Source organism: Erythrolamprus reginae, chromosome 2, assembly GCF_031021105.1.
Source record: "Erythrolamprus reginae isolate rEryReg1 chromosome 2, rEryReg1.hap1, whole genome shotgun sequence".
NCBI lineage: Eukaryota > Metazoa > Chordata > Lepidosauria > Squamata > Dipsadidae > Erythrolamprus > Erythrolamprus reginae.
Genome location: NC_091951.1, coordinates 158,754,742 through 158,779,448, shown reverse-complemented (window position 1 = coordinate 158,779,448; position 24,707 = coordinate 158,754,742). Strand labels below are relative to the sequence as shown.

General features: G+C 44.4%; 1 protein-coding gene across 1 annotated transcript in view; it reads right to left on the bottom strand.

Moving 5' to 3' along the window:
• Nucleotides 1-24,707, bottom strand: part of RNF213 (ring finger protein 213) — a 164,764-nt gene that overhangs the window by 111,189 nt on the left and 28,868 nt on the right. The window contains 7 exon segments of the mRNA XM_070740206.1: nucleotides 3,764-3,895; nucleotides 6,688-6,841; nucleotides 11,263-11,315; nucleotides 13,496-13,682; nucleotides 16,452-16,652; nucleotides 21,037-21,284; nucleotides 22,288-22,583. Coding sequence (XP_070596307.1) covers nucleotides 3,764-3,895; nucleotides 6,688-6,841; nucleotides 11,263-11,315; nucleotides 13,496-13,682; nucleotides 16,452-16,652; nucleotides 21,037-21,284; nucleotides 22,288-22,583 — 1,271 coding nt within the window.

The window sequence follows — 24,707 nt, the reverse complement described above, 5'->3', positions numbered from 1 at the left end:
GACCCCTGAGGCAGTAAGTGCGTGACACCGGCAGGTGTCAAGGATCCACCATCGATAACATCTTTAAGTTGGCAAACCAGAGTTGCCTGGGCCAAAAGGGAGCAATCAAAATAACACCGAGAGTACCTTCATGAAGACACGATGGGCAGAGGAAAGGCCGAATGGGAATGCCCAGTACTGAAAGTGCCTACTTGTGTAGAAAAATTGTAGGAATTTGCAATGATCTCAAGATATGGGGATGTGCAGGTAGGCTTCGGTAAAGTCTAGAGATGAAATCTCCTTTCTGATGCAGGCTAGGACAGCTTTTAGCGTACGCATTTTGAACTTACAGTAGGCCAAATAGTAATTTAGTTGCTTGAGATCTAAAATAGCTCTCCACCCCCCACGATGATTTCAGTACCTCAAATAAAATTGAATAGAAGCCCTGTCCCCGATAATCTGGAGGGACACTCTGGATGGCATGATTATCTAGTAGGTGCTGAATAGCTTGTTCCATAAGGGCGCGCTTAGTCGGGTCCCTAGATATAGAGCATGGAACAAAGGAAGGTGGAGGGATAGAGAGAAGTTTGAGAGTCAAGCCATAGTGAATGGTGCGGAGAACCCAGGCATTGGATGTAATTAAGTCACAACAGGAGGCAAACCGGGATAGACGTCATGCTATAGGAGGGGAGGAAGACGAGGAGAGTTACCACCTGCATTTGCGGGCATGATGACCCCCAGTGGAGCCTCGGAAGGGGTGTTTGGAACAATAGAATGGTTTCCTCCATTTATTTATTTATTGTTGATGATGATGATGATGATGATGATGATGATGATGATGATTATTATTATTATTATTATTATTATTATTATTATTATTATTTAGATTTGTATGCCGCCCCTCTCTGCAGACTCGGGGCAGCTCACAACAATAATAAAACAGTGTACAGTGAACAAATCTAATATTTAAAAAATATCTAAAACCCCCATTATTTTAAAAACATACAATACAAGCATACCATACAGTTCCCCCATGCCTGACGGCAGAGGCGGGTTTTAAGGAGTTTGCGAAAGGCAAGGAGGGTGGGGACAATCCTAATCTCCAGGGGGAGCTGGTTCCAGAGGGTCGGGGCCGCCACAGAGAAGGCTCTTCCCCTGGGTCCCGCCAGATGACAGTTTCGTCGCCAGGACCTAGAGAAGGCCAACTCTGTGGGACCTAAGGACTGCTGGAGCTGGAGCGCCACCACCTTCTCAACAACCTTCCCCATAAAAGGAAGGTTGGAGACTGGATGATAGTTGTTGAGAATGGCTGGGTCCAGGGAAGGCTTCTTGAGAAGAGACATCCTTCCTGGCTGGCCGAAACGTGGACTCCAGGAAGGACGTCTCTGTGACGTCAAAGCTCCGCCCATGGAATTCCCTATTGGGATTCCCCACCTCCGTTTGAGCCTCCCGACCGGCTGAGAAGCCCCCCGGCTGTTTCAAAAGGTGACAGCCAGGCGGCGGGGCTTCTTGGTGGCCTCCTGAACGCCGAACCCGGAAGTTCAGCAAAAGTTTAGATTTGGCGTTCGGGTACAGGAGGACACCGAGAAGCCCCCTGGCTGTTTCAAAAGGCAACAGCCGGGCGGCCACCCAAACCCAAACCCAAACGTTTGCTTAATTTCCGGGTTTGGCATTCAGGAGAACGCTGAGAAGCGCCCAGCTGTTTCAAAAGGTGACAGCCGGGCGGCGGCGTTTTTGCGGGTTTTTTTCCTTGCACAGATTAATTGATTTTACATTGTTTCCTATGGGAACCTCCTCCGGGAACCAATTAAGTTCGTAAGACCAGGTATTACTGTATTGTTTTTATTTCAGGTAATTCCAATTAATTAATTAAGATTACTAAAAAATTTATATGGCAAGGTAAAAAAACCCAAGACTAAAACGAAGTGCACTAGGAGACCGGAAGGAGAGGGGCGGGCTCGCCCTTCCAAATTGGAAGCTGTACTATCAAGCAGCAGCATTATTTTGGATAAAAGAATGGTTAACTTTGAAAAATAGAAGATTATTAAATTGAGAGGGTCATGTTAGGTTGGCATGCCTTTTTCTGGTATGAAAAGTTTAAAAATCATTCATATTTTAAAAGACACACAATTAGAAAGGCCTTATTAGATGCTTGGAATGAGATTTTAAAAAATCACTTCTTAGTAATGCCAGAATGGATCTCGCCAATAGAAGCTATATGTCCCCCAAATTTATTAAAAGAAGGTAAAATATGGAAATATAGGGACGTACTTGATAACCAATCAAAATTGAAAACAAGACAAGAATTACAGGAAGTAGGAGTAGAAATGGATTGGTGGCAATATGTCCAGATTAAATCCAGATTCCAAAAAGATGTAAGAATATATATATTTAAGAAAGATAATAATATATTAGGGAAATTATTAATTCAAAATCAAGGAAAATTGATTGGGAAAGTGTATAAATATTTAATAAAGTATAAGACAATAGGTTGGATATTAAAAGATAATATGATTAGTTGGTGTAAAAACTTAGGAAAAGAAATAGATTTAGACACGTGGGAAAAGGTTTGCATACATAATTGGAAAATAACTAAATCAATCTCTTTTAAAGAAAATCAAATTAAGATGTTTTATAGATGACACTTGCCACCTAATAGAATCCAACCGTTGGAAATGCAAAAAAGAAATTGGTATATATTTTCATACATGGTGGACATGTTCAAAAGCAAAGATCTATTGGAATAAGGTGGAAAGATGATTTAGAGAAATTACAAACAAAGAAATTAGGAAGACCCCAGAAATTTTTTAAATTAGGTATTACAGATACCAGGTACAAAAAAGAAACATATTATTTAATAATTTATATTTTAGTAGCTGCAAGGACTGCTTTTGCACAAGAATGGAAAGAAAAGGAAATTCCAAAAGACGAAGAGGTCTTTAGGAAGATTATGGAATGTGCAGAATTAGATATGATGATGAGACGGCTGAATAACCAAGTAGAAACAGAATTTTATAAAACTTGGCAGAAGGTTTACAACTGTTGGAATATAAAAAAAGACTTTTAAAGATATCAAAATAAAGTGTTAAAGTTAAATTTACTAGACAGAATATATCATATAGAGATACTTTATAGATAAATTTACTTTTCTGAATTGGTTTAAACCACAATTATATAGTTGGTGGAAAGTATTGAAAAGTTAAAATTTTTATGATAGCATATACTATATAGAGATATTGTTTAAGCACAGAAAGATAATATAATTTAAATTATTAATAATAATCTTTCCTCCACCCTGTATTGCTATTGTTATAATTAGATCAAAGGTGTGATATGAACCAATTTTTTTTCTTTCTTGTTGTATGAAGAGAAGTAAATTTGGAACTTTCCTCGTAAAGTTCATATTAAAATGAGGGTTTAAAAAACATGAATGAGATAAGTAAGAATATAAGAAATGGACTGAAGCACTATGGCATAATTTTAGTAGAAAAAAGCAAATAGCCAAGAGAAATTTTGATAGCTAATAGCATTTGGAACCTGAATAAGAACAGAAAACAATGTTTGAAATCCAGATGACAAAATTAGAAAAGGAGGTAGCACAAGATGAATGATGTATACCAAAACAAAACAGATAAATAATTAACAATTTTGATTAAGAATTTGGCAATTGATACCATATTGTATTGTATTCTATTTTGAAGGTATGTGAATTTGTATTTCTGTAAGGTGTGAAAGAAAAAAAAATGTATACCCCCCCAAAAAAAAAAAAAACCAAAACACAAACCTCAAGTTCCTTTTTCAAAGAAAACGTAACTGATCTTTTTTCCAGCAGACATTTCGGAAGACAGTTTTCAAACCATTTGCGAGTAGTTTGACAAACATTTTGGAATATTACGGCACACTCATCTTCTGAAACCTGTCATTTGAAAAGGAAAATATAATTTGTTGAATGAGAAGAGAAGCCTATTTCCTGAATGAGCATAAGTAAAATTTTAAAGAGAGGAAAATCCACTTTATTTTCCATCTCCACTAATAGTAACACCACCAAACAGCATTTGTCTACCTCTGGTCCTTGGGAAGAACTCAATGGGTTCCTAAAAGGCCAAATCCAGTCTAAACATCTGGCTGACTTTGAGATGAAATGTAATAATTAAAAGTAGATTTAATACAGGTAGTCCTCAACCTACAACCGTAATAGTCATATGGTCATAGAATGGGTCACCCATTATGGTCACAGAATGGGTCACTCATGTGACTGACCTGATTTTTCGACCTTTTTTGCCCGACATCAAAGTCAATAAATTCACTGTTTCAGTCATTAAGTGAACACCATAGCTGCTAAGCAAAACCAATGGTTCACTAATGGACTGGTTTTGCCGAAATTCTAAAGTACATGCCAATTTTAAGCAAAATGTGATAAAATGCAATTGCATGAGCATGGGATGCTGCAAAAGTTATGTCAAGGATTACCATTATTCAAGTGAACTTTGGGTGGCTTACAAAACACAGTACTAAATTAAATAGTTAAAAAAATAAAACATGACAGCTCAGACTAAAACAATCTTTAAAATACAGCACAATGGCAACACTCAACACATTAGCTAGCTTAGAATCAAAGCTAGATTTTAAGGGCTTTTTGAAATTTCAGGAGAAAGGGGTTCCTCTATCACTGGTAGGAATGCTGTTCCAGAGGGTAGGTGAACAAAAGCCCCCTATGATTAAGCTTGCCAATGGGACTCTCTATTATTTCAGCTATAATCCTAAAATCCTTGGGACATTATTTCAGGCATCACAGAATGATCTGCTTTGCAGCCTATTGGCAATTGTGAAATTTAACCACAGAAGGAAAAACTGATAGTTCAAACCCTCCTTGGAAGGTCCTTGATATCTCTACGGCTATACAGTATCTTCTGATCACCAAAGCAGAGAATAATACATATGGTTAGATTCAGTATACCCCTAATCTGTGCCGAATCTATGCCAAGTTTGATAATAGTGTCTAAATGTTATCATCACATTGGTGGATGTGAATTTCAAGCCAAATTACTTTGTTTACTTTATTTTTAAATTTTAAAGTTTTAAATACTTTACAGGAAGTCACTGACTTCAACTATAACTGAGGCCAAACTTTCCGTTGCTAAATGAGACAGTGGCTGTGACCTTTCTTGCCATAGTTATAAAGTGAACCATTGCAGTTGTTAAGATAGTAACATGGTTGTTAAGTGAATTTGGTTTTTTCATTGACTCTGCTTGTCAGAAGATAACAAAAGGTGATCATGATTCCAGATACTGCAATCATCATAAATATAAATCAGTGGCCAAGCATCTGAATTTTGATCATGTGACCATGAAAATGCTGCAATGGTTGCTAAGTGTGAAAAATTATCATGTCATTGTTTTCAGTGACACTGTAACTTCAAACAGTCACTAAGCAAACTGTTATAAGTCAAGGACTACCTGTACCTTTATCTGCCTGAAGCACTCAAAAAACAGTGATGTTTTCACATAACTACATCACCAAGGCTATTTGTCCCAATGGATTCCCCCTAGATTTGAAAAGGTTTTCTTGACCCCCCTGAAACCAAATAACAGAGTTGGAAGGATTCTTGGGGGTCTTCTAGTCCAGTGTTTCCCAACCTTTTTTGAGCCACGGCACATTATTCATGTTTTCAAAATTCTGGGGAACACTGAAGGGGGGGGTGGGGGGGCTAAAGAAAAGTTTGGACAAAAAAAATATCTCTTCCTCCATTTCACTCTATTTCTCCCTCCCTCTTTCTCTCTCTTCCTTCCTTCCCTTCTTTCTCTCCATCACTCTTTCTTTCTTCCTCTCTTTTTTGCTCTCTTTCTCTCTCCCTCTTTCCCTCCCTCTATGTCTTTCCCTCTCCCTCCTTCCCCCCTTTCTTTCTCTCTCTCTCTTGCTTTCTTTCCCTCTCTTTCTCTTGCTTTCTTTCTCTCATTCTCTCTCCCCTCCTTTTTCTCTCTCTCTCTTTCTCTCTCGTTCACCACGCCAGCAACAGAGAGAAAAAGAATGAGCGAGAGAGAGCCGGAGAGAGAGTGGAGTGCGCAGCAGCCATCAGCCTCCTCGCCCTCCCAGACGTCCCCAGCGCCCGGCCTCACGCCGCCTCCCGTTAGCCCGGCCGAAAGCCACACAGTCCCGGACTCCCGGATCGCTCGCTTCTCCGGCCAGCGCGGTGCTTTCCTGGGCAGATGGCTTTGCTGACCGGAGAAGCAAGCGATCCGGGAGTCCGGGACTGTGTGGCTTTGCGCCATGAAAAGAAAACGGCAGCAGGGAAAAGTCGGCCGTTTTAGTCCCGGACTCCCGGATTGCTCGCCCCAAGGCAGGAGGCGGCGGCGGAGGAGAGTGGGCAGATCGGGCGGGCAATGGGGCAGGGCGGAGAAGCCAGGGGCGTGTTTGGCCGGAGACACCGTGGGGAGGCAGGGGCAGGGGCAGGGAGGTGCGGCAGTAGGTGCCTCCGGCCAAACGCGCCCCTGGCTTCTCCGCCCTGCCCCATTGCCCGCCCGATCCGCCCACTCTCCTCCGCCGCCTCTCGCCGCGGCACACCTGACGGTGTCTCGCGGCACACTAGTGTGCCGCGGCACACCGGTTGGGAAACGCTGTTCTAGTCCCACCCCTGCTCAAGCAGGAGAACTTATCCTTTTTCACATTCATCTTAAGAAATTATCAAAGAGCAAAAAAGAGTAGCCTACCTCTGATGGCACAAGTGCAAGAATTGTTGAAACAATCTCAATTGCTGTAGCTAATAACTTGTATTGTGATATTGCTGGAATCCGATTGCTGCATATCTCATGAAGTCTTCTACAGGCCAAAGCAGAGACTCCCCAATCTTCTTTCTGAATTGTACTGAATTGCAGAAAGTTTGTATATTTTTTGTAATCAAGAGACCCCAGAAATGTACATTGAAAGTATACATAACAAAATAGACTCAGAGTTTAAAATCATATTTGCAATGAAAACTAAGCTTATAGGAAGGTAAAATATGTCTGTTCCTCTTCAAAACCAGTCATACACATCCCCATAATTGAATTAAGAAGTCTTCTATAGAAGCCATTTTGTGAATATGAATACCAGTCATCACTGTTCCCTGTAAGTTGCGCGTGCCTGCACACGCGCACCCCACAAGGCCCCCCACGCACCCTTTTCCAAGGGTGCGCACGGAGCCACGTCCACCCACGCTGCCACCCCCATGACCCTGGCTTCTCGCCGCTGTCCCCCGCCCATCCGCCTCTCTTTCTCCTCTGCTTCCCGCCTTGGGGTGCGGCTCCTCCCGCAGCGCCCGACATTGAAAATTACCTTCGCCACCCCCGCTGTCAGAACGCCTGCCCTGCCGCTCTCGCAGTCCCTTCACCGAGAGTGCTTTCGTCCCGGGCTCTCAGCAAGCTGCAGGAGAGGCGGGGTAGGCGTTCTCACAGCGGGGGGTGGTGAAGGTAATTTTCAATGTCAGGTGCACGGGCCAGCGCGCGCTCTCCCCATCCCCTGCCAGCCCGTCCAGCACATTCAAAATAAGAAAAACCTTCGCCGGCCTCCGCAGAAAAGAACGCCCGCCCTGCCCCTCCTTTCGCTGAGAGCGCTTTCGTCCTGGGCTATCAGCGAGGGGGCTGCAGGAGAAGCGGGGTGGGCGTTCTCACAGCAGAGGCCGGCGAAGGTTTTTCTTATTTTGAATGTGCCGGCCGGGCTGGCAGGGGCGCCCGACATTCCAAATCACCTTCGCCGGCCTCCGCAGAGAAGAACGCTCACCCCGCCCCTCCCTTCGCTGAGAGCGCTTTCGGCTTGGGCTATCAGCGAGGGGGCTGCAGGAGAAGCGGGGCAGGCATTCTCACAGCGGAGGCCAGCGAAGGTGATTTGGAATGTCGGGTGCCCCTACCAGCCCGCCCGGCACATTCAAAATAAGAAAAACCTTCGCCGGCCTCCGCAGAGAAGAAAAGAACAGAGAGAAAGAGAGAACAAGGGAGAGAGAGAGCAACAGATAGAGCGAGATAGAAAGAGAGAGTGATAGCAAGTGAGAGAGAACAAGAGAGAAAGTGTGTGAGAGAAAGAAAGCAAGAGAGAGAAAAAAAAGAGAGAAAGAAAAGAAGAAAGAGAAAGAGAGAGCAACAGACAGAGAGAGATAGAAAGGAGAGAAGAAGACAGAAAGTGAGAATAAGAGAGAGAGAGCAAGAGGGGGGAGAGAGAGAGAGAGAGAAAAGAGTGAGAGAGTGAGAGAGGAAGAAAGCAAGAGAGAGAGAAGAGTGGAAGGAAGAGAGAGAGAAATGATAGAAAAAAGGGGAGAAAAAGAGAAATGAGAAAATGATTGAGGCAGAGAATGACAGGAAAGAGAGAGAAACAGAGAGAGAAGTGACTCTTGATTTAAAGCATATGGTAAAAGCACTTAAATAAGGGGGTGTCCATGGAATATCTTGCTCTGTAGTAGGATTCCTCTATAGGAAGGAAGAGTGGGGTCTTTTTTTTCTTTTTTCTTTTCTCAAAATCACTTCCCACTTTGTTCTAATAGTTTCCAATGTTCCTTTTCTAGTAGAAATAGCTCAACCATTAAATACTAATCATGGCACTATCAAACACAAACAAATGAATCTTTCTAGCTTCTCTGAGAGCCTTTTTATATACAGTGGTACCTCAAGATACGAACTTAATTGGTGCCGGGAGGAGGTTCGTAAGGTGAAAAGTTCGTAAGATGAAACATTGTTTCCCATAGGAATCAATGGAAAAGCAATTAATGCGTGCAAGCCCAAAACTCAGAAACCGGGAAGCCGGCCGCCACCACCAAAGGAGGCTTGAGCCTCCCTTTGCCCCACGCTGCTTCGCCCTGCCTGTTGTCCTGGGTGAAGTGCTGGGGGGAGGGAGTCAGGAAGGTCCTCCTGCTCCCCTCCCCAGCCAAAAACACAAAGACAGGCAGGGCGGAGCAGCGTGGAGCAAAGGGAGGCTGAAACCACCGGCGGCTTCAGCTTCCCATTGCTCCGCGGGAGCGGCAGACCGCCTTTGTATTTTTGGCTGGGGGGGGAAGCAGGAGGCGCAGGATCGGGCCGGCGGCGGGCACGCCGCGAGGTAGCAGGTCAGCATCCTGGGCGGCGGGCGAGGAGGCGCGGGCGAGCAGACCTGGCTCCGGCTCCAGCTAGACCTCCAGCAAGAATGGGGCGGGCAGTGGCCGCGGCGGCAGCGGTAGCGGCGAGGGTGCATCCGATTCGGGCTGGCGGCCCCCGACGCAGTGGGGAACATCGGCGCGGGAGGCAGGAGAGGACCGGGCGACTGGAGCAGCAGCGCGGCTTCTTTTTGCCTGGGAGGGAAGGTGAAATGCCGGCGGCTCTAGCAGCTGCTACGAGCGGCTTTTCACCTTCCCTCCCAGGCAAAAAGATGCCGGGGAGAGGGGCACGCCTTCTGCCTGGGAAGTCCGGCCCCATCATCCCAGAATGCCGGCAACTTTTTGCCTGGGAGAGAAAGTGAAATGCCGCTCGTAGCAGCTGCTACGAGCGGCATTTCACCTTCCCTCCCAGGCAAAAAGATGCCGGGGAGAGGGGCACGCCTTCCGCCTGGGAAGTCCGGCCCCATCATCCCATAATGCCGGCATCTTTTTGCCTGGGAGAGAAAGTGAAATGCCGCTCGTAGAAGCTGCTACGAGCGGCATTTTACCTTCCCTCCCAGGCAAAAAGATGCCGGGGAGAGGGGCACGCCTTCCGCCTGGGAAGTCCGGCCCCATCATCCCAGAATGCCGGCAACTTTTTGCCTGGGAGAGAAAGTGAAATGCCGCTCGTAGCAGCTGCTACGAGCGGCATTTCACCTTCCCTCCCAGGCAAAAAGATGCCGGGGAGAGGGGCACGCCTTCCGCCTGGGAAGTCCGGCCCCATCATCCCAGAATGCCGGGATCTTTTTGCCTGGGAGAGAAAGTGAAATGCCGCTCGTAGCAGCTGCTACGAGCGGCATTTCACCTTCCCTCCCAGGCAAAAAGATGCCGGGGAGAGGGGCACGCCTTCCGCCTGGGAAGTCCGGCCCCATCATCCCAGAATGCCGGCAACTTTTTGCCTGGGAGAGAAAGTGAAATGCCGCTCGTAGCAGCTGCTACGAGCGGCATTTCACCTTCCCTCCCAGGCAAAAAGATGCCGGGGAGAGGGGCACGCCTTCCGCCTGGGAAGTCCGGCCCCATCATCCCAGAATGCCGGCATCTTTTTGTCTGGGAGAGAAAGTGAAATGCCGCTCGTAGCAGCTGCTACGAGCGGCATTTCACCTTCCCTCCCAGGCAAAAAGATGCCGGGGAGAGGGGCACGCCTTCCGCCTGGGAAGTCCGGCCCCATCATCCCAGAATGCCGGCATCTTTTTGCCTGGGAGGGAAGGTGAAATGCTGCTCGTAGCAGCTGCTATGAGCGGCATTTCACAGCCGGGCTGGGGGGCTTCCCAGCAACCTCCCGAACCCCGAACTTCCGGGTTCGGGGGTGCTGGCAAGCCCCCCAGGCCGGCTGCGACCTTTTAAAACACCCGCGCCGCTTCGCTGCTGTCTCCTGAAGCCGAACGCTAAAGCCGAACTTCCGCGTTCGGCTTTGGGAGACAGCTGCAAAGCGGCGCGGGTGTTTTAAAAGGTCGCAGCCGGCCTGGGGGGCTTCCCAGCAACCTCCCGAACCGAACCCGGGGTTCAGCAAAATTTTGCCTCTTCTTACGAACTTTGTTCGAGTTACGAACCGGCGTTCGGGAGGCTTCTGGGAAGCCCCGGCGCCCGGCTGTTACCTTTTAAAACAGCCGCCCGGCTTCCCAGCAGTCTCCGAACGCCGGTTCGTAACTCGAAAAAAGTTCGTAAGAAGAGGTAAAATTTTTCTGATCCCCGGGTTCATATCACGAGTTGTTCGTAAGACAAGGGGTTCGTATCTTGAGGTACCACTGTACTAGTGTTTATGATTATTAAAATAACATGTATAACTAATTTGTGGGTGATGGAACACTTTATCGTGCATGGAGGCATCATACTTCCTTCAAACAGCAAGGGCCAAATAGGCCAGTTTGCCTTATAAGGCTGGACCATAATTGAGCAGCAGGTCAGCTTTGGAAATGTCAGTTTCTGAGGGTGCTCTCTCTCTAGAAATTGCACAAACATCATCTGTTTTTTCCAAAACCTGATTAAATACAGTATCTCCTCAAAGACTTGAGGACCCCTAGTTATAGGTTATCATTTTTAGCTTGACAAAACAAAGTAATACATTCACCATCAATTTTTCTATTGTTTACTTCAATGAGGCATGTTCTAAATGAATACTTTAAAAAAAATACATGCACATTTTACTTACATCTTTTTTTCTGAAAGGATGTGCAACAATTTTTCTAAAAGCTGTTCTACATCCTAAAATAGAAAAAGATTGGATTAAAAAGAATCAATGTTTTAGACAAACATCTCTCAGTCAACTGGCTTTGTAGTTTACTGCCTAAAGAGGCTGGTGTAGGTGTTGTGTCAGTGTGGGTGTATACTTCTGAATGCTTCCATTTGTAAGAAGCACATCCCACCCTAGAGAAGTCTTGGACAATTAACAGATCTAAACATAAATATTGCACATTCATAAACATTGCCTGCATTGTGTATGTACTCATAGATAAATCAATAATTTTTGGGTTGCAAAATACTGACAAAAACATGTTGGGCTTATCCGTGGATGGGCTTATCTACAAATATACTGTACATAATAATGAGACTTTCCTGTTCTCTCATTTACCTGCAAGTAATTCTCCATTAGCTACCTAACCTTAACCTACATAACAACTTGTATCTTCTTTCTGAAACACAGGCTCATTTTGCCACAGAACTGAACTTTATTATTTATCTATCTATCTATCTATCTATCTATCTATCTATCTATCTATCTATCTATTTATCTATCTATCTATTAGATTTGTATGCCGCCCCTCTCCGTAGACTCAGGGTGGCTCACAACAGGAATAAAACAATTCATGACAAATCTAATAATTTAAAAACATTTTAAAAACCCCATTATTAAGCAGACATGCACACAAACATACCATACATAAATTGTATAGGCCCGGGGGAGATATCTCAATTCCCCCATGCCTGGCGGCAAAGGTTGAACTTACAGCAACCTGTTACCAATGGGCAAAAGTGCGCCTATAATACACCGCCTTTCTGAAAAAAGATGCAGAGGGCATTTCTCCATTAAAAATGGTGGCAATAATGACCACATACCTCCATGGTTTATTAGAGGTTGCAACAATTGGAATTATGGAAGAAAGACTTAGGGAACCCTCCTGTGAGAGTAACAGATGCCAAGCCACCACAACTAATTCTGCAATCATGCACTGCGGAAACAAAATGTGGGAACCTCAACAAATATAATTTTCCTCTTATTTTATTTTAGTTGGAAACTTTATCTAAAAGTGGTTACAGTAGTCCTCAGCTTGGATGGATGGATGGATGGATGGATGGATGGATGGATGGATGGATGGATGGATGAAAATGAAATGAATAAATATTTGGAAGTGGCTCAGGCAGATACCTCCTTTATTAATTGGCATATAAGAGGGAGGAAGCACAGCACAATCAGTGTTGCAAGATTCTGCTTTTACTGTCAATAATCTCCCCCTGGATGATTTGCCTAGTGGAGCTGATAACTACCACCACCCAAAAATACTGGAAGCCACAATGTATGAAAAACAGAATTCTGTGCAGTACAGAGTTCCTTATTATCAGCTCTTGATGCCTACCTACCTGAGGCTGCCAAATCTGGCTGATTACCCAAGTGAAAGTGTATTCTTTCCATTGGGAAGGAAGTATTTCATAGATGGAATTCTGTGACCTGCCAGGACATGTGGTACTGCCCTGATAAGAATTCCCTTTGCAACTTACTGTTAATATGGGACCCTTCCAGAGGTGAGTGGTGGATACTGTGAGCCCAAGATATCAAAGACAAACAGTATGTCTTGACTGGGGGAGTCTATCCTACGGTGGATTATTTGGTATGCCAAATTGATGCTAAATCTGTAAGTCAGACCTTACTAGACCAATTTACTAGAATAGTTGGGAGAAACCAAGGTCTCATACTTGCTGATATATACTTCACATCAGAAGTAATGACAAACCTATGGAATGAATGTAAGCTTGAGCCTCTGGTATCTGTCTCTTTCCATCATCATTCTGTTAACAAATAATTCTCTCACCACTGTCAAACTATTCACTAAGGCTGCATTACTATTACTATTAGTGTTCTCATCATTCCTATCACCCATCTCTTCCCACTTATGACTGTATGACTGTAGCTTGTTACTCGTATCCTTACAATTTCTATTAATATTGATTGTTCCCTGATTGCTTATTTGTACCCTATGACAATCATTAAGTGCTGTACCTCAGGATTCTTGAAAAATGTATCTTTTCTGTTATGTACAGTGAGAGCATATGCACCAAAGACAAATTCCTTGTGTGTCCAACCACACTTGGCCAATAAAAAAATTATATTTTATTCTATATTATCATGTAAAGATAATTAAAAATGTTAATTAGAAATCAGAACAAACCTGACACTTTGGAGGGGGAATTCTCAAGACATTCAGTCTATGAAAGATTCCCAGAAGAGCGTCGAATGGATTAGCATAAGGGTTACAGATATATTCCCCCAGGTCATATAGTGGTAACAAGCAGAACCAGGATCTGAATAACATTCGGTTTCCTTCCAGCAAATGATTCTTTCCCATTATTATATTCCTAATATACCGAGAAATTTGAATAAAAACATGGCACAATGTTTATTCTCTGAGTACTTTTTGTAGGAGCTTCAATTTCAAAATTATACAAAATGTGAGCAACTGTGAATCCAAAAATTAAGAAATTGCAAGTTGGTTTAACATTTTGCAGCTGCTATATCTAAAAGTACTGGTGTTGAGGTTCCAAATAGCATCAAAAATTAAATCCACCTAGTTGAAAGTTCAAGCCCTTGTCCCCACACCTCCAAGTCCATCACATTGACTGATCTCCAAACTTGGCAGCAACTCCCATCTCTTTGCATGCAGGTGCAGGAGTGCAAAGACAAAGGATGACCTTGACAATCTAGAAGGAATTTGTTATGGCTACATGCAGATGTCCCTCATGCAATTATCCCTCCCAAATTCCCACAACAAAGAATACATTTTAAAATAGTATAAAGCGTGGCAGGCCAAAGACCCCAACTAAAATGGCTTCAGCCTGACAACTGGGTATGCTGACTCGAAAGGTATTTATTTAGTTATATTTCATACTTCTTAACTGCCCATCTCCTCCAAAGAGGTGCTCTGGGCAGTGTGTAGTTTAATCAATAAAATTAAATAATTAAAAAAGAATAATTTAGGATAAAAATGTTTAAATTATACAATGATCTTATACAATTTTGAAAGATGAAGAATTCCAAGATAGGAGATTAATAGATGTTGGTACAGACTGGGAGGGGGATTTCTCATTGGGCCAATCTGTCCCATGGTTATGTAGGCCCCTGGGGCCCCCATGCAAGGCTACAAAGCCAAATTTGACCCTTTTGCAGAAGGCCAAGAGATTGGGGGCTTTCCTCACCTCTGAGGGCAAGCAATGAAAATGCAACAACATAAAATTGTCATAAAACATTTAATGACACAATACAAAATTTCATTTAAAATTTCCTGTAGTCAGCTCCTAACATTTTATTGTGCTATATAGCTCAATATGGAGTACTTTAAAGACAGGTAATATCTCCCTGAATGTTTAAGACTTTAAAGACTTTAAAGAAGCTCTGCCATGATTGAAAGCAATTGAGCAATATGGTACAGGCCCTGAAGCAAACTGGTACCATACACAGTTCCTGAAGCAAAGACGTTACATGCAGCCTTCTTGGGCATCTAAAATTACCCAGATGTTCGGCACCATATAAAGCTTCTGGATCAGTGGTGGGATTCAATTTTTTTTACTGCCAGTTCTGTGGACATAGCTTGGTGGGCATGGCAGCGGAAGGATACTGTAAAATCTCTAATCCCTCCCCACTCCAAGGGAAGGTTACTGAAAAATCCCCATTTCCTCCCAATCAGCTGGGATTTAGGAGGCAGAGAATAGATGGGGGCAGGGCAGTCAGAGGCGATATTTATCGGTTTTCCAAACTACTCAAAATTTTCTACAGCGGTTCTTCAGAACCTGTCAGAACCTGCTGAAACCCACCTCTATTCTGGATACTTTTCAGGGGTAGCCCCATGTACAGAATATTGCAATACAGTACTCCAGTTATATTAATTATATATTAATGACCTATTCAGTCATTTTATGGAGTAATCAAGCAAAAAGACATGCACCACCAGAGAAAGTTTAATTATTCATGCAATGATAACATTATTTTTATTAACCTCTGTGTCATTTGTGAAGGTCACAAACATTTACTATCTTGAAATATCACATCAGTAAATGGCACTGTTTCTATTTCTTGGAGTCTAGTTTTGCAATCTATGGGCAGGGGTGGGCAGCAGGCAGGACGGGGTGGAACTGACGAAAATGAAGATGCGTGCACAGCTCCAGCTGATCGGCAGCTGTTACTTCCTGGATTACTGATCTCGGCTTGGCTCTCTTTTCCCTGCTGTTGCTGCACTCCTTGCTTTTTTCCTCTTTTCTCCTTCCTGGCCTCGGATGAGCTTCCCTCTCTCCTGCCCATCTCCCCTCTAGTCTCAAGCAGCCACCTCCCATCTGAAATGCAAGCAGAAGACGTGGGTGGAAGCGGCACTGGCAGCATTTATGCTTCTGGCAGCACCCGTTCGCCTAGCTACCCAGCCTGGGGCGGGGAGGCAACCCAGAAAGGAGAGCGTGGGAAACATGAAGCAAATTGTCACCCCAGCGAGCGACACTGGTAAGGTTGTAAGTCAAGGACTTAACAATTCACTTGAACGATGATGATCGTTCAAGCTACTCCCACCTGGTCACATGGCCGGCAAGCCACTCCTACCCAGTCACATGACCATTAAGCCACACCTATAGTGTGGCAGTAAAAACTTTGGCTGCCCATTACTGTCTATAGATAATCCTCAACTTATAATCATAACAGAGTCCAAAATTATTGTTGACAAGTAAGACATTTTTAAGTGAGTTTTGCTCCATTTTACAAAGTTTCTTGCCACAGTTGTTGTTATGTTGGTAACATGGTTGTTAAGTGAATCTGGCATCCCCATTGACTTTGTTTGTCAGAAGATCATCAAAGTCGAGCACATAACCCTGGGACACTGCAACTGTCATACATATGAATCAGATGCCAAGCGTCCACATTTTGATTACATGACCATGTGGGGATGCAGGAATGGTTGTAAAAAACATGGGAAAAACAATCATAAATCACTTTTTCAGGGCTGTTGTAATTTAAAACAGTCACTAAATGAATAGTTGCAAATTGAGGATTATCTGTGTAAATATTGAAAACCCATGTCATAGCTCAAATTAAATTTTAAAACATCTGAATACATTTCAGGGATAACAATAGTACGTAGAAAAACTTACTTGTTTCTGTTTTTATGTCTATATTCCAAATATCCAATACCTTCCAACCTTGCCCATTTCTCTTCTGATTCAAGGCAAGTCCTAGCTTTATATTCAGAATCATTCACAGTAAATAGATAAAGAATTGGGAGCGTCCACACCCACTGGTGAATCTCTTTTTCAATACAGTTATTACAGAACATTAGCAACATCTCCACCATACTGAAAGAGATGGAAGAAATTAAGATCTACTAAAAATCATTTTCATCAGAATCCCTCTGCACAAGTTAATTTGTCTTTCTTACTTCAGATTTCATACCTACTTCAGATTTATAACAAAATAATGTAACTTTGTTTTCCCCCTCAATTCTATACTACTGACCCCCAACATTTTGAGACTAATAAACACATAAAGAGAATACAGTGTGGGTTAGAGAAAATACCTGCCCTAAGATAAGAGGAATCATATTTGCAAAATAGCTGCCATGAAAGAACAGCTATTGAGATTATCTTTAATGATCTAGCGATCAAGCTACCGTATATACTCGAGCATAAGCCGAGTTTTTCAGCCCCAAAAATGGGCTGAAAAACCCGACCTTGACTTATACTCGGGTCACAAGAGGGTGCCGAATCACCACAAGAGGGCGCCCTGCCAGCAAGCTAAAGGGGGGGGACGGGGACGGCATGAACTCTCTCCAGGCTTTAGAAGCCTCCAGCCGGAGAGAGAAGCAGATTTGTTACAGAGATCCACTTGGTACGCCAGCAGGGGGAGGAGGAGGAGGACAGCTCTTTCCTTTTCTCCTCCTCCCCCGCGGCTGTGGGCTATTCTGGCTCTCCTCCTCCTCCTTTCCCTGCTGCCGTACCAAGTGGATCTCTTTAGCAAATCTGCTTCCCTGCCCAACACATGGGGCAATAAAGGGAGACGAGGAGGAGGGAGGATCAGGGGTGGGAGATCCAGCCAAGGAGCCAGCCAGCAAGCTAAAGGGGGGGGGGGACGGCATGAACTCTCTCCAGGCTTCTAAAACTCAAGTTTAAAGACCCATGGGTTAGGGTTAGAAATGCAAGAGTCTTCAAACCTGGAAAGATTAAGGCTTGTGGACTTCAACTCCTACTCCTGAAGTAGCATGGCTGGTGCAGGAATTCTGGGAGTTGAAGTCCACTAGTCTTAAAACTGTCAAGTTTAAAGACCCATGGATTAGGGTTAGAAATGCAAGTCTTCAAACCTGGAAAGATTAAGGCTTGTGGACTTCAACTCCCACTCCTGAGGTAGCATGGCTGGTGCAGGAATTCTGGGAGTTGAAGTCCACTAGTCTTAAAACTGTCAAGTTTAAAGAGCCCTGGGTTAGGTTTAGAAATAGGTTTTAGCTTGGTTGCTGATTGAGCTACTTTTTTTAACTTTTTAATTTATTGTTATTACCAGATTGCTTTTGTTTACCCTCTTTTAAATTTACAGAGCTAATTTACTGGTTTTCTTTAAAATAAATATTCTAAAACATTTAATCTACTGATGTCTCAATTAATGTAATTTTATTGATTTCCATTTTGATAAGTTACCAGTAGCCACTGCATTTTCTAACCTCGGCTTATACTCGGGTCAATAAGTTTTCCCAGTTTTTGTGGCAAAAACTGGTGCCTCGGCTTATACTCGGGTCGGCTTATACTCGAGTATATACGGTACCTCATTTATTTATTTATTTGTTTTGTTTGTTTATTCGATTTTTATGTCGCCCTTCTCCTTAAACTCAGGGTGGCTTTACCAATAACAAATAAGATCTGTGTTCAAATAGTGAAAGAAAGGTCCTTGGTTGTTCTTTATTTGAGAGGATTTACATAATTGGGACATACACACCTTTTAGAAGAGCTACACAAGACTTTTCTTTCTTTCCTGTTCAGTTAATTTTGTCCCCCATCCTATCTACAATGCACTCAAAAAGTAGTCAGCCCCTTCACTTTAGCCAATTTTGTTATGCTGCAGCCTGATTTTATAGTTGTTGAAATTCATTTTTTTTTCATTAATTTACACTCATTACCTCTTAATGATGAAGTGAAAATAGAATTTTAAAAATGTCTATGAATATAAGCAGAGACATCACCCTGCCAACAAAAATTCATATAGTCAAAGCTGTGGTTCTCCCAATTTCGATGTATGGCTGTGAAAGTTGGACCATAAGGAAAGCTGAACGGGATGATAGAAAATAAGGTGGCTGGGCGGAGTCAGTGTAAGCCTAATTAGACTCAGGAGGATGGTTGAGGAAATGAAGGTTTGGAGGAATGTTGTCCATGGGGTCACAATGGGTTGGACATGACTTCGTAACTAACAACAACACTGAATTTATTAAAGAGAAAAAAACGGAAATATCACATTGGCATAAGTATTCAGACCCTTTGCAATATCATAGGAAATTTAGCTCAGTTACTCTGCATTTCTCTTGATCATTGGTGACATTGTCCCTACACCTAGGAGTTGACCTGTGGTAAATGATTTGGAGAGGCACATATTGTAGCAGAGCAAAAGCTATGAAGTCAAAAAGAACTGCCTCTAGACTTTAGAGGCAGCATTAGTACAGGATTAGCACAAGGCACAGATCTGGGCAAGGCTACAGTAAAACTTCTGTTGCCCTGAAGGTCCCCTGAAGGCCTCCATAATTCTCAAATGGAAGAAGCATAACCAAGGCTCTTCCAAGAGCTGGTTGCCCAGTCAAACTGAGCAATCAGTGGAGAGGGGAGGAGTAAGAGAGGAAGACCCCGATTATCATTCTGACTGAATTTCAGAGACCGTGTGTGGAGATGGGACAAAAGGACAACCATCACTGCAGCCCTCCACCAATCTGGATTCTATGGCAGTGACCAGACAGGAGCCTCTCCTCAGTGCAAAGCACAATATTCTAACTTTACTGCAATAAATTCATGCAATTACAGTATTGGCTACTATGATGTTTGTGCTTGAAGACAAACATCCTGAAAGCGAAGGGAAGATTCCTTATACAGTATATATATTCTCTCTCTCTCCCTCTCCCTGTGTGTGTGAGAGAGAGAGAGAGAGAGAGAGAGTGTGAGTGTATTTTCATGTGTGAGAGCATGAAAATAAGCATCAGGTAATTTTACAAACAGAATTTGTTTTATAAACAAATTTAACTAGTAGTTACCAATTCAATTAGTATTTCATTTTGGCCTGACTCTTCCCTGGCTTTTAGCAGATATGAATATTTACATCTGTCACATTAGCAGAAAGAAATATTTATATCAGTCCCATGACAGCAAGCATGGTACAGAGGTTCAGATGCTTGATTGGCACCAAGAAGACCCAGATTCAAGCATATCCTCAGCCTTGGAACTCCCTGGGTGATTTTGGGCCAGTCAATCTCTCCAACCACCTACTTCATAGGGAAAACTGATAAATTTATAGACAAATAACGATTAGTAGCAATTCATATCAAAGCACTAAACATAGGCTGATCTTTTCAAAAATCTGTCACATACAATATTAGTACCAAACACAGTAAAGCAATCATCCAACATGTTTAATACTGTACACCCAATTGCTTCCCTTCCTCCCAACCAAACCCACCATTTTTCCACCTCAACCTGCAGTATCCTCACTCCACCCTATATGCTTTCTATATGCCTCAAAATCAATTTACATACCAAAATCAATTTACATACCATTTTTACACGCCACATGTCCACTACATTATATGTGGTGAACATGTGAAGAAGCAAAAATATTTTGGATTAGAATACAGACATGGATAGAAAAAATGGTGAAGTTAAAATTAGAATTAAAACCAGAGACATTCCTGTTAGGCATTTTACTGAAAACTTTAGTAAAGAAGATACATACTTAATCATACATGTAATTACAGCAGTGAGAATTGCATTTGCACAAAAATGGAAAGGATCTAAGATCCCATCTGAAGAAGATATACTTAAAAAAAATCTTTGCACTGAAATGAATAGAATGACAATGAAGCTTAAAGACAGAGAAGGATATGAATGTTAGACTGTTTAGATGAAGTATTATAATTGGATAGAAAATGAATATAGTTAGATATTGAAACAGAGAGACTATAAAAGTAAAGGTTTAGGAGTGATTTAAAAAATGGAATAACCCAGATGACAAAACTAGAGTTAGGAGGTAGCATTAATTTTAAAGTGTATACGACTAATGGTAATAAACACCTTAAATAATATTTAAAAAGGGAAGAGACACCAGAAGAATATAATTATTTAGTAATATATTATCTGTCTGTTCAATATAAAAGTTACTAGAAATAGAAATCACTCAAAGAAAGGCTTAGATGGTGAAAGAGGAAGTAATTGGAGAGAGGAAGAGGTGGGTTGGTGAGAGGAAGGAAAGAAGGAAGGAGAGAAGGGAAGGAAGGTAGATGGAAGAGACAGAGAGAGTGGGAGGGGAATGAGAAGGGAAAATAGAAACACAGTGATAAATTATTAATATGGTATGGGTGTAGTTATGGCAATGTAAGAGATTGGAGAGAATTATGAAATTATATATGTTATGGATATTTTGTTTCTTAACGTATATGCATTTATATATGTATGGATGTAAAGATTAAAAAATAAAGAATACTGAAAAAATATTACATACCCCGTCCCCGGATATAAGTCTGAAAATGTCTCTCTGAACCACTTGATTTCATTTACATCTGCTGGTGATTTCTCTGGACAAAGAAATATGCATAACTGTTCCAATCCCTTTTGGGACAGTAGAAGCTCGTATTGTGTTATTAATGTCAATGTGATCAATGCTATGCCTAGTTTATCCCTCATCGGAATGTTCTCTTTGAGGATCTTAATAGATTCTTCCATCAAGTATTTCACAATCAAATCTTTCAACTTTAAAAGGGAGGAAGGGAGAAAGAGTGGAAAATGCATGTTTAACCAAACATCATATTAACGCATAAGCTGTAGCTAAAAGACAAAACATCCAGGTACATACATTGTTGAACCAAACCCAAAGAAAACACATTATAGATTAGACTTTAAAAGGCCAGGAAATTGGCTTAAGTTAAACTACTAACATGTTAGGTTGTAAAACTGCTTTCTGTTAGTCAAATAGTGAGCTTTGACTAGGCTAGGAAGATCCCAGATGCTCCTGCCACCCGTTTGGAAAGGGGGAAATTGGCAGGGAGAACCAGTGGAGAAAAGGCTGTGCAAAGTTTTGGGAAGGGGGTTCAATCTTTTCCCGGCTTTTCCAAGCTTCATTCTCCCACTACAGATTGAGCAGCCCCATGACAGCTCGGCACGCTTCTTCTCTGCCCCCAGCCCCCATTCTGAGGAAGAGAATGGAGGGGGGGAGAAGAAGCGTGATCTATCCAGGCGCCAGCTCTGCTGTTGCTGCTGCTGAAGCCGGGGGAGTGCAGGGGAGGCATCCAGCCATGACAATCTTGCTTTCTCAATGCAAAGAAAGGGAGAAAGGAGGGAGAGAGGGCAGCCGATGACTCAAACAACAAGAGACGCTCCTCCCGAGACTCCCTGATGACTCGTTAAAGGCAGCAGGACTGGGCAACTTTGCCAGCAGCGGTCCCATTCACCTTGGCTGGCTGGATCCTGCCAAAGGTTTCTTATACTACACACACACACCAGTTTAGGCAACTCTTCCAAACATCGTGCCCTTCTTGGTGAGTTACATTTTATTCTTGCAGTGGCCATATTCTGTCCTTTTTGAGCATCTTGAACTCAATACTCAGCCCAGTTTAATAACTTCAGTTACCCCATTTTATCCTAAGGACACTAACAATGAGCACGTTCTTTGCTCAGCACAGTCAAGATGCTACAAGCGTTATAGGAGTTTGACTACAAAGTTCTTCTTGGATATATAATAAAGAGAATATAGTACCTGCCATTCTTCAAATTTTAGCTCTTTCCATTCCTTTCGAGATCCTTCATGTACCATTATCTTTTTATTTACAAAGTAAAACTGGTGGAACTGCTGGAAAAAGCTTTTGATGTTAATCGGATCCAGAGGACGAAGTATACTGAAGAGGCTGTCTAGCATTATTCTTGCTGCTATCAGTTTCCCTTTTACAATATCTTTTTCACAATTATCTTTCCAAAATGTTAATTGAGTCTTAACTTTCTTCCAGTAACTCTCCTCAGGTTTAACGCATATTATATCATCATATTGATGCCAATCTGTAAAAAAAAAATACTATTAAAGTTCTGAAAAGCAAAATACAGTGGTACCTCGTGATACGAACCCCTCGTGATACGAACCCGGGGTTCGGAAATTTTTTGCCTCTTCTTACAAACTTTTTTAAGCTTACGAACCCACCGCAGATCGCAAAATGACGCTCCGCTGGGCACCGCCACCCAACTGTCACCTTTTAAAACAGCCGGGGGGCTTCTTGGCGTTCTCCCGAACCTGAACCCAAACTTTTCGGGTTCGGTTCAGGTTCCGGAGGCCGCTGAGGAGTGCCCGGCTGTTTCAGAAGGTTACAGCTGGGCGGCGGCGCCCAGCGGAGCACCGTTTTTGCGATCGTCGTCGTCGTTTTCGGCCGATCTGGAGGCTGGAAAGGAGGTGGGGAATCCCAATAGGGAATTCCATGGGCGGAGCTTTGACGTCACGAAGACGTCCTTCCTGGAGGCCACGTTTCGCTGATTATAAAAACGGTGCTCCGTCGGGCGGCGGCGCCCAGCTGTAACCTTCTGAAACAGCCGGGCGCTTCTCAGCGGCCTCCGGAACCCGAACCCAAACTTCCAGGTTCAACGTTTGGGAGAACGCTGAGAAGCCCCCCCCCCGGCTGTTTCAAAAGGTAACAGCCGGGCGGCGGCACTTCTCAGCGGCCTCCCGAACCTGAACACCAAGAAGCCCCCCAGCTGTTTTCAAAGGTGACAGCCGGGCGGTGGCGCCCAGCAGAGCGCCATTTTGCGATTTTCCCCCTCTTTGCACGCATTAATCGTTTTTACATTGTTTCCTATGGGAAACAATGTTTCGTCTTACGAACATTTCACCTTACAAACCTTCTTCCGGAACCAATTAAGTTCGTAAGATGAGGTATTACTGTACAGTGATCCCCCGCTCGTTGCGAGGGTTCCGTTCCAGGACCCCCCGCAACGAGCGGGTTTTCACGAAGTAGCGCTGCGGAAGTAAAAACACCATCTGCGCATGTGCAGATGGTGTTTTAAACTTCCGCAGCGCTAGCGAGGAGCCGAAGATTGGGGGGCGGCGCGGCTCTTTTAAAACATCGCCGCCGACATGGGGGGCTCTCTAGCACCCCCCCGAACCCCCAACCTGGGTTTGGGGGGGTGCTAGCAAGCCCCCCATGTCGGCGGCGATGTTTTAAAAGAGCCGCGCCGCCCCCCAATCTTCGGCTCCTCAGCGGCGAGCGAGCGAAGCCAAGCCGGCAGCAATGTCGCCGCCGCTGCAGCCAACGCGCGCTACGATCTTCCGGGCCAGCCAGGCTCAGTCACGGAAGGCAGCCGCTTGGCCCGGGATGCTGGGCCGAGAGGAGCCGGGCTTGATCCGCTGAGCCTGGCTGGCCCGGAAGATTGTAGCGCGCGTTGGCTGCAGCGGCGGCGACATTGCTGCCGGCTTGGCTTCGCTCGCCGCTGCAGCCAACGCGCGCTACGATCTTCCGGGCCAGCCAGGCTCAGTGACGGAAGGCAGCCGCTTGGCCCGGGATGCTGGGCCGAGAGGAGCCGGGCTTGATCCGCTGAGCCTGGCTGGCCCGGAAGATCGTAGCGCGCGTTGGCTGCAGCGGCGAGCGAAGCCAAGCCGGCAGCAATGTCGCCGCCGCTGCAGCCAACGCGCGCTACGATCTTCCGGGCCAGCCAGGCTCAGCGGATCAAGCCCGGCTCCTCTCGGCCCAGCATCCCGGGCCAAGTGGCTGCCTTCCGTCACTGAGCCTGGCTGGCCCGGAAGATCGTAGCACGCGTTGGCTGCAGCGGCGGCGACATTGCTGCCGGCTTGGCTTCGCTCGCCGCTGCAGCCAACGCGCGCTACGAGCTCAGTCACAGAAGGCAGCTGCTTGGCCCGGGATGCTGGGCCGAAAGGAGCCGGGCTTGAAGATCGCAGCGCGCGTTGGCTGCGGTGGCGAGGGCTTGCGGTGGAGGGTGGAGGAAGCGGCCATGGGAGGGCGAGCTGCCTCAGGGAGGAGGATCGGGCGGGACCAGGTGGGGGCTGGAATTTCTCCGCTGGGAAGAAGCGGCCAGGGCGAAGGGCGGGCGAGCGGCGAAGGGCGGGCGAGCGGGTGCTGGGGAGGGCTTCTCGCCCTCCCGCCAGCAAGAGGGGGAGCGAACGGCGTGGGCAGGCGAAGG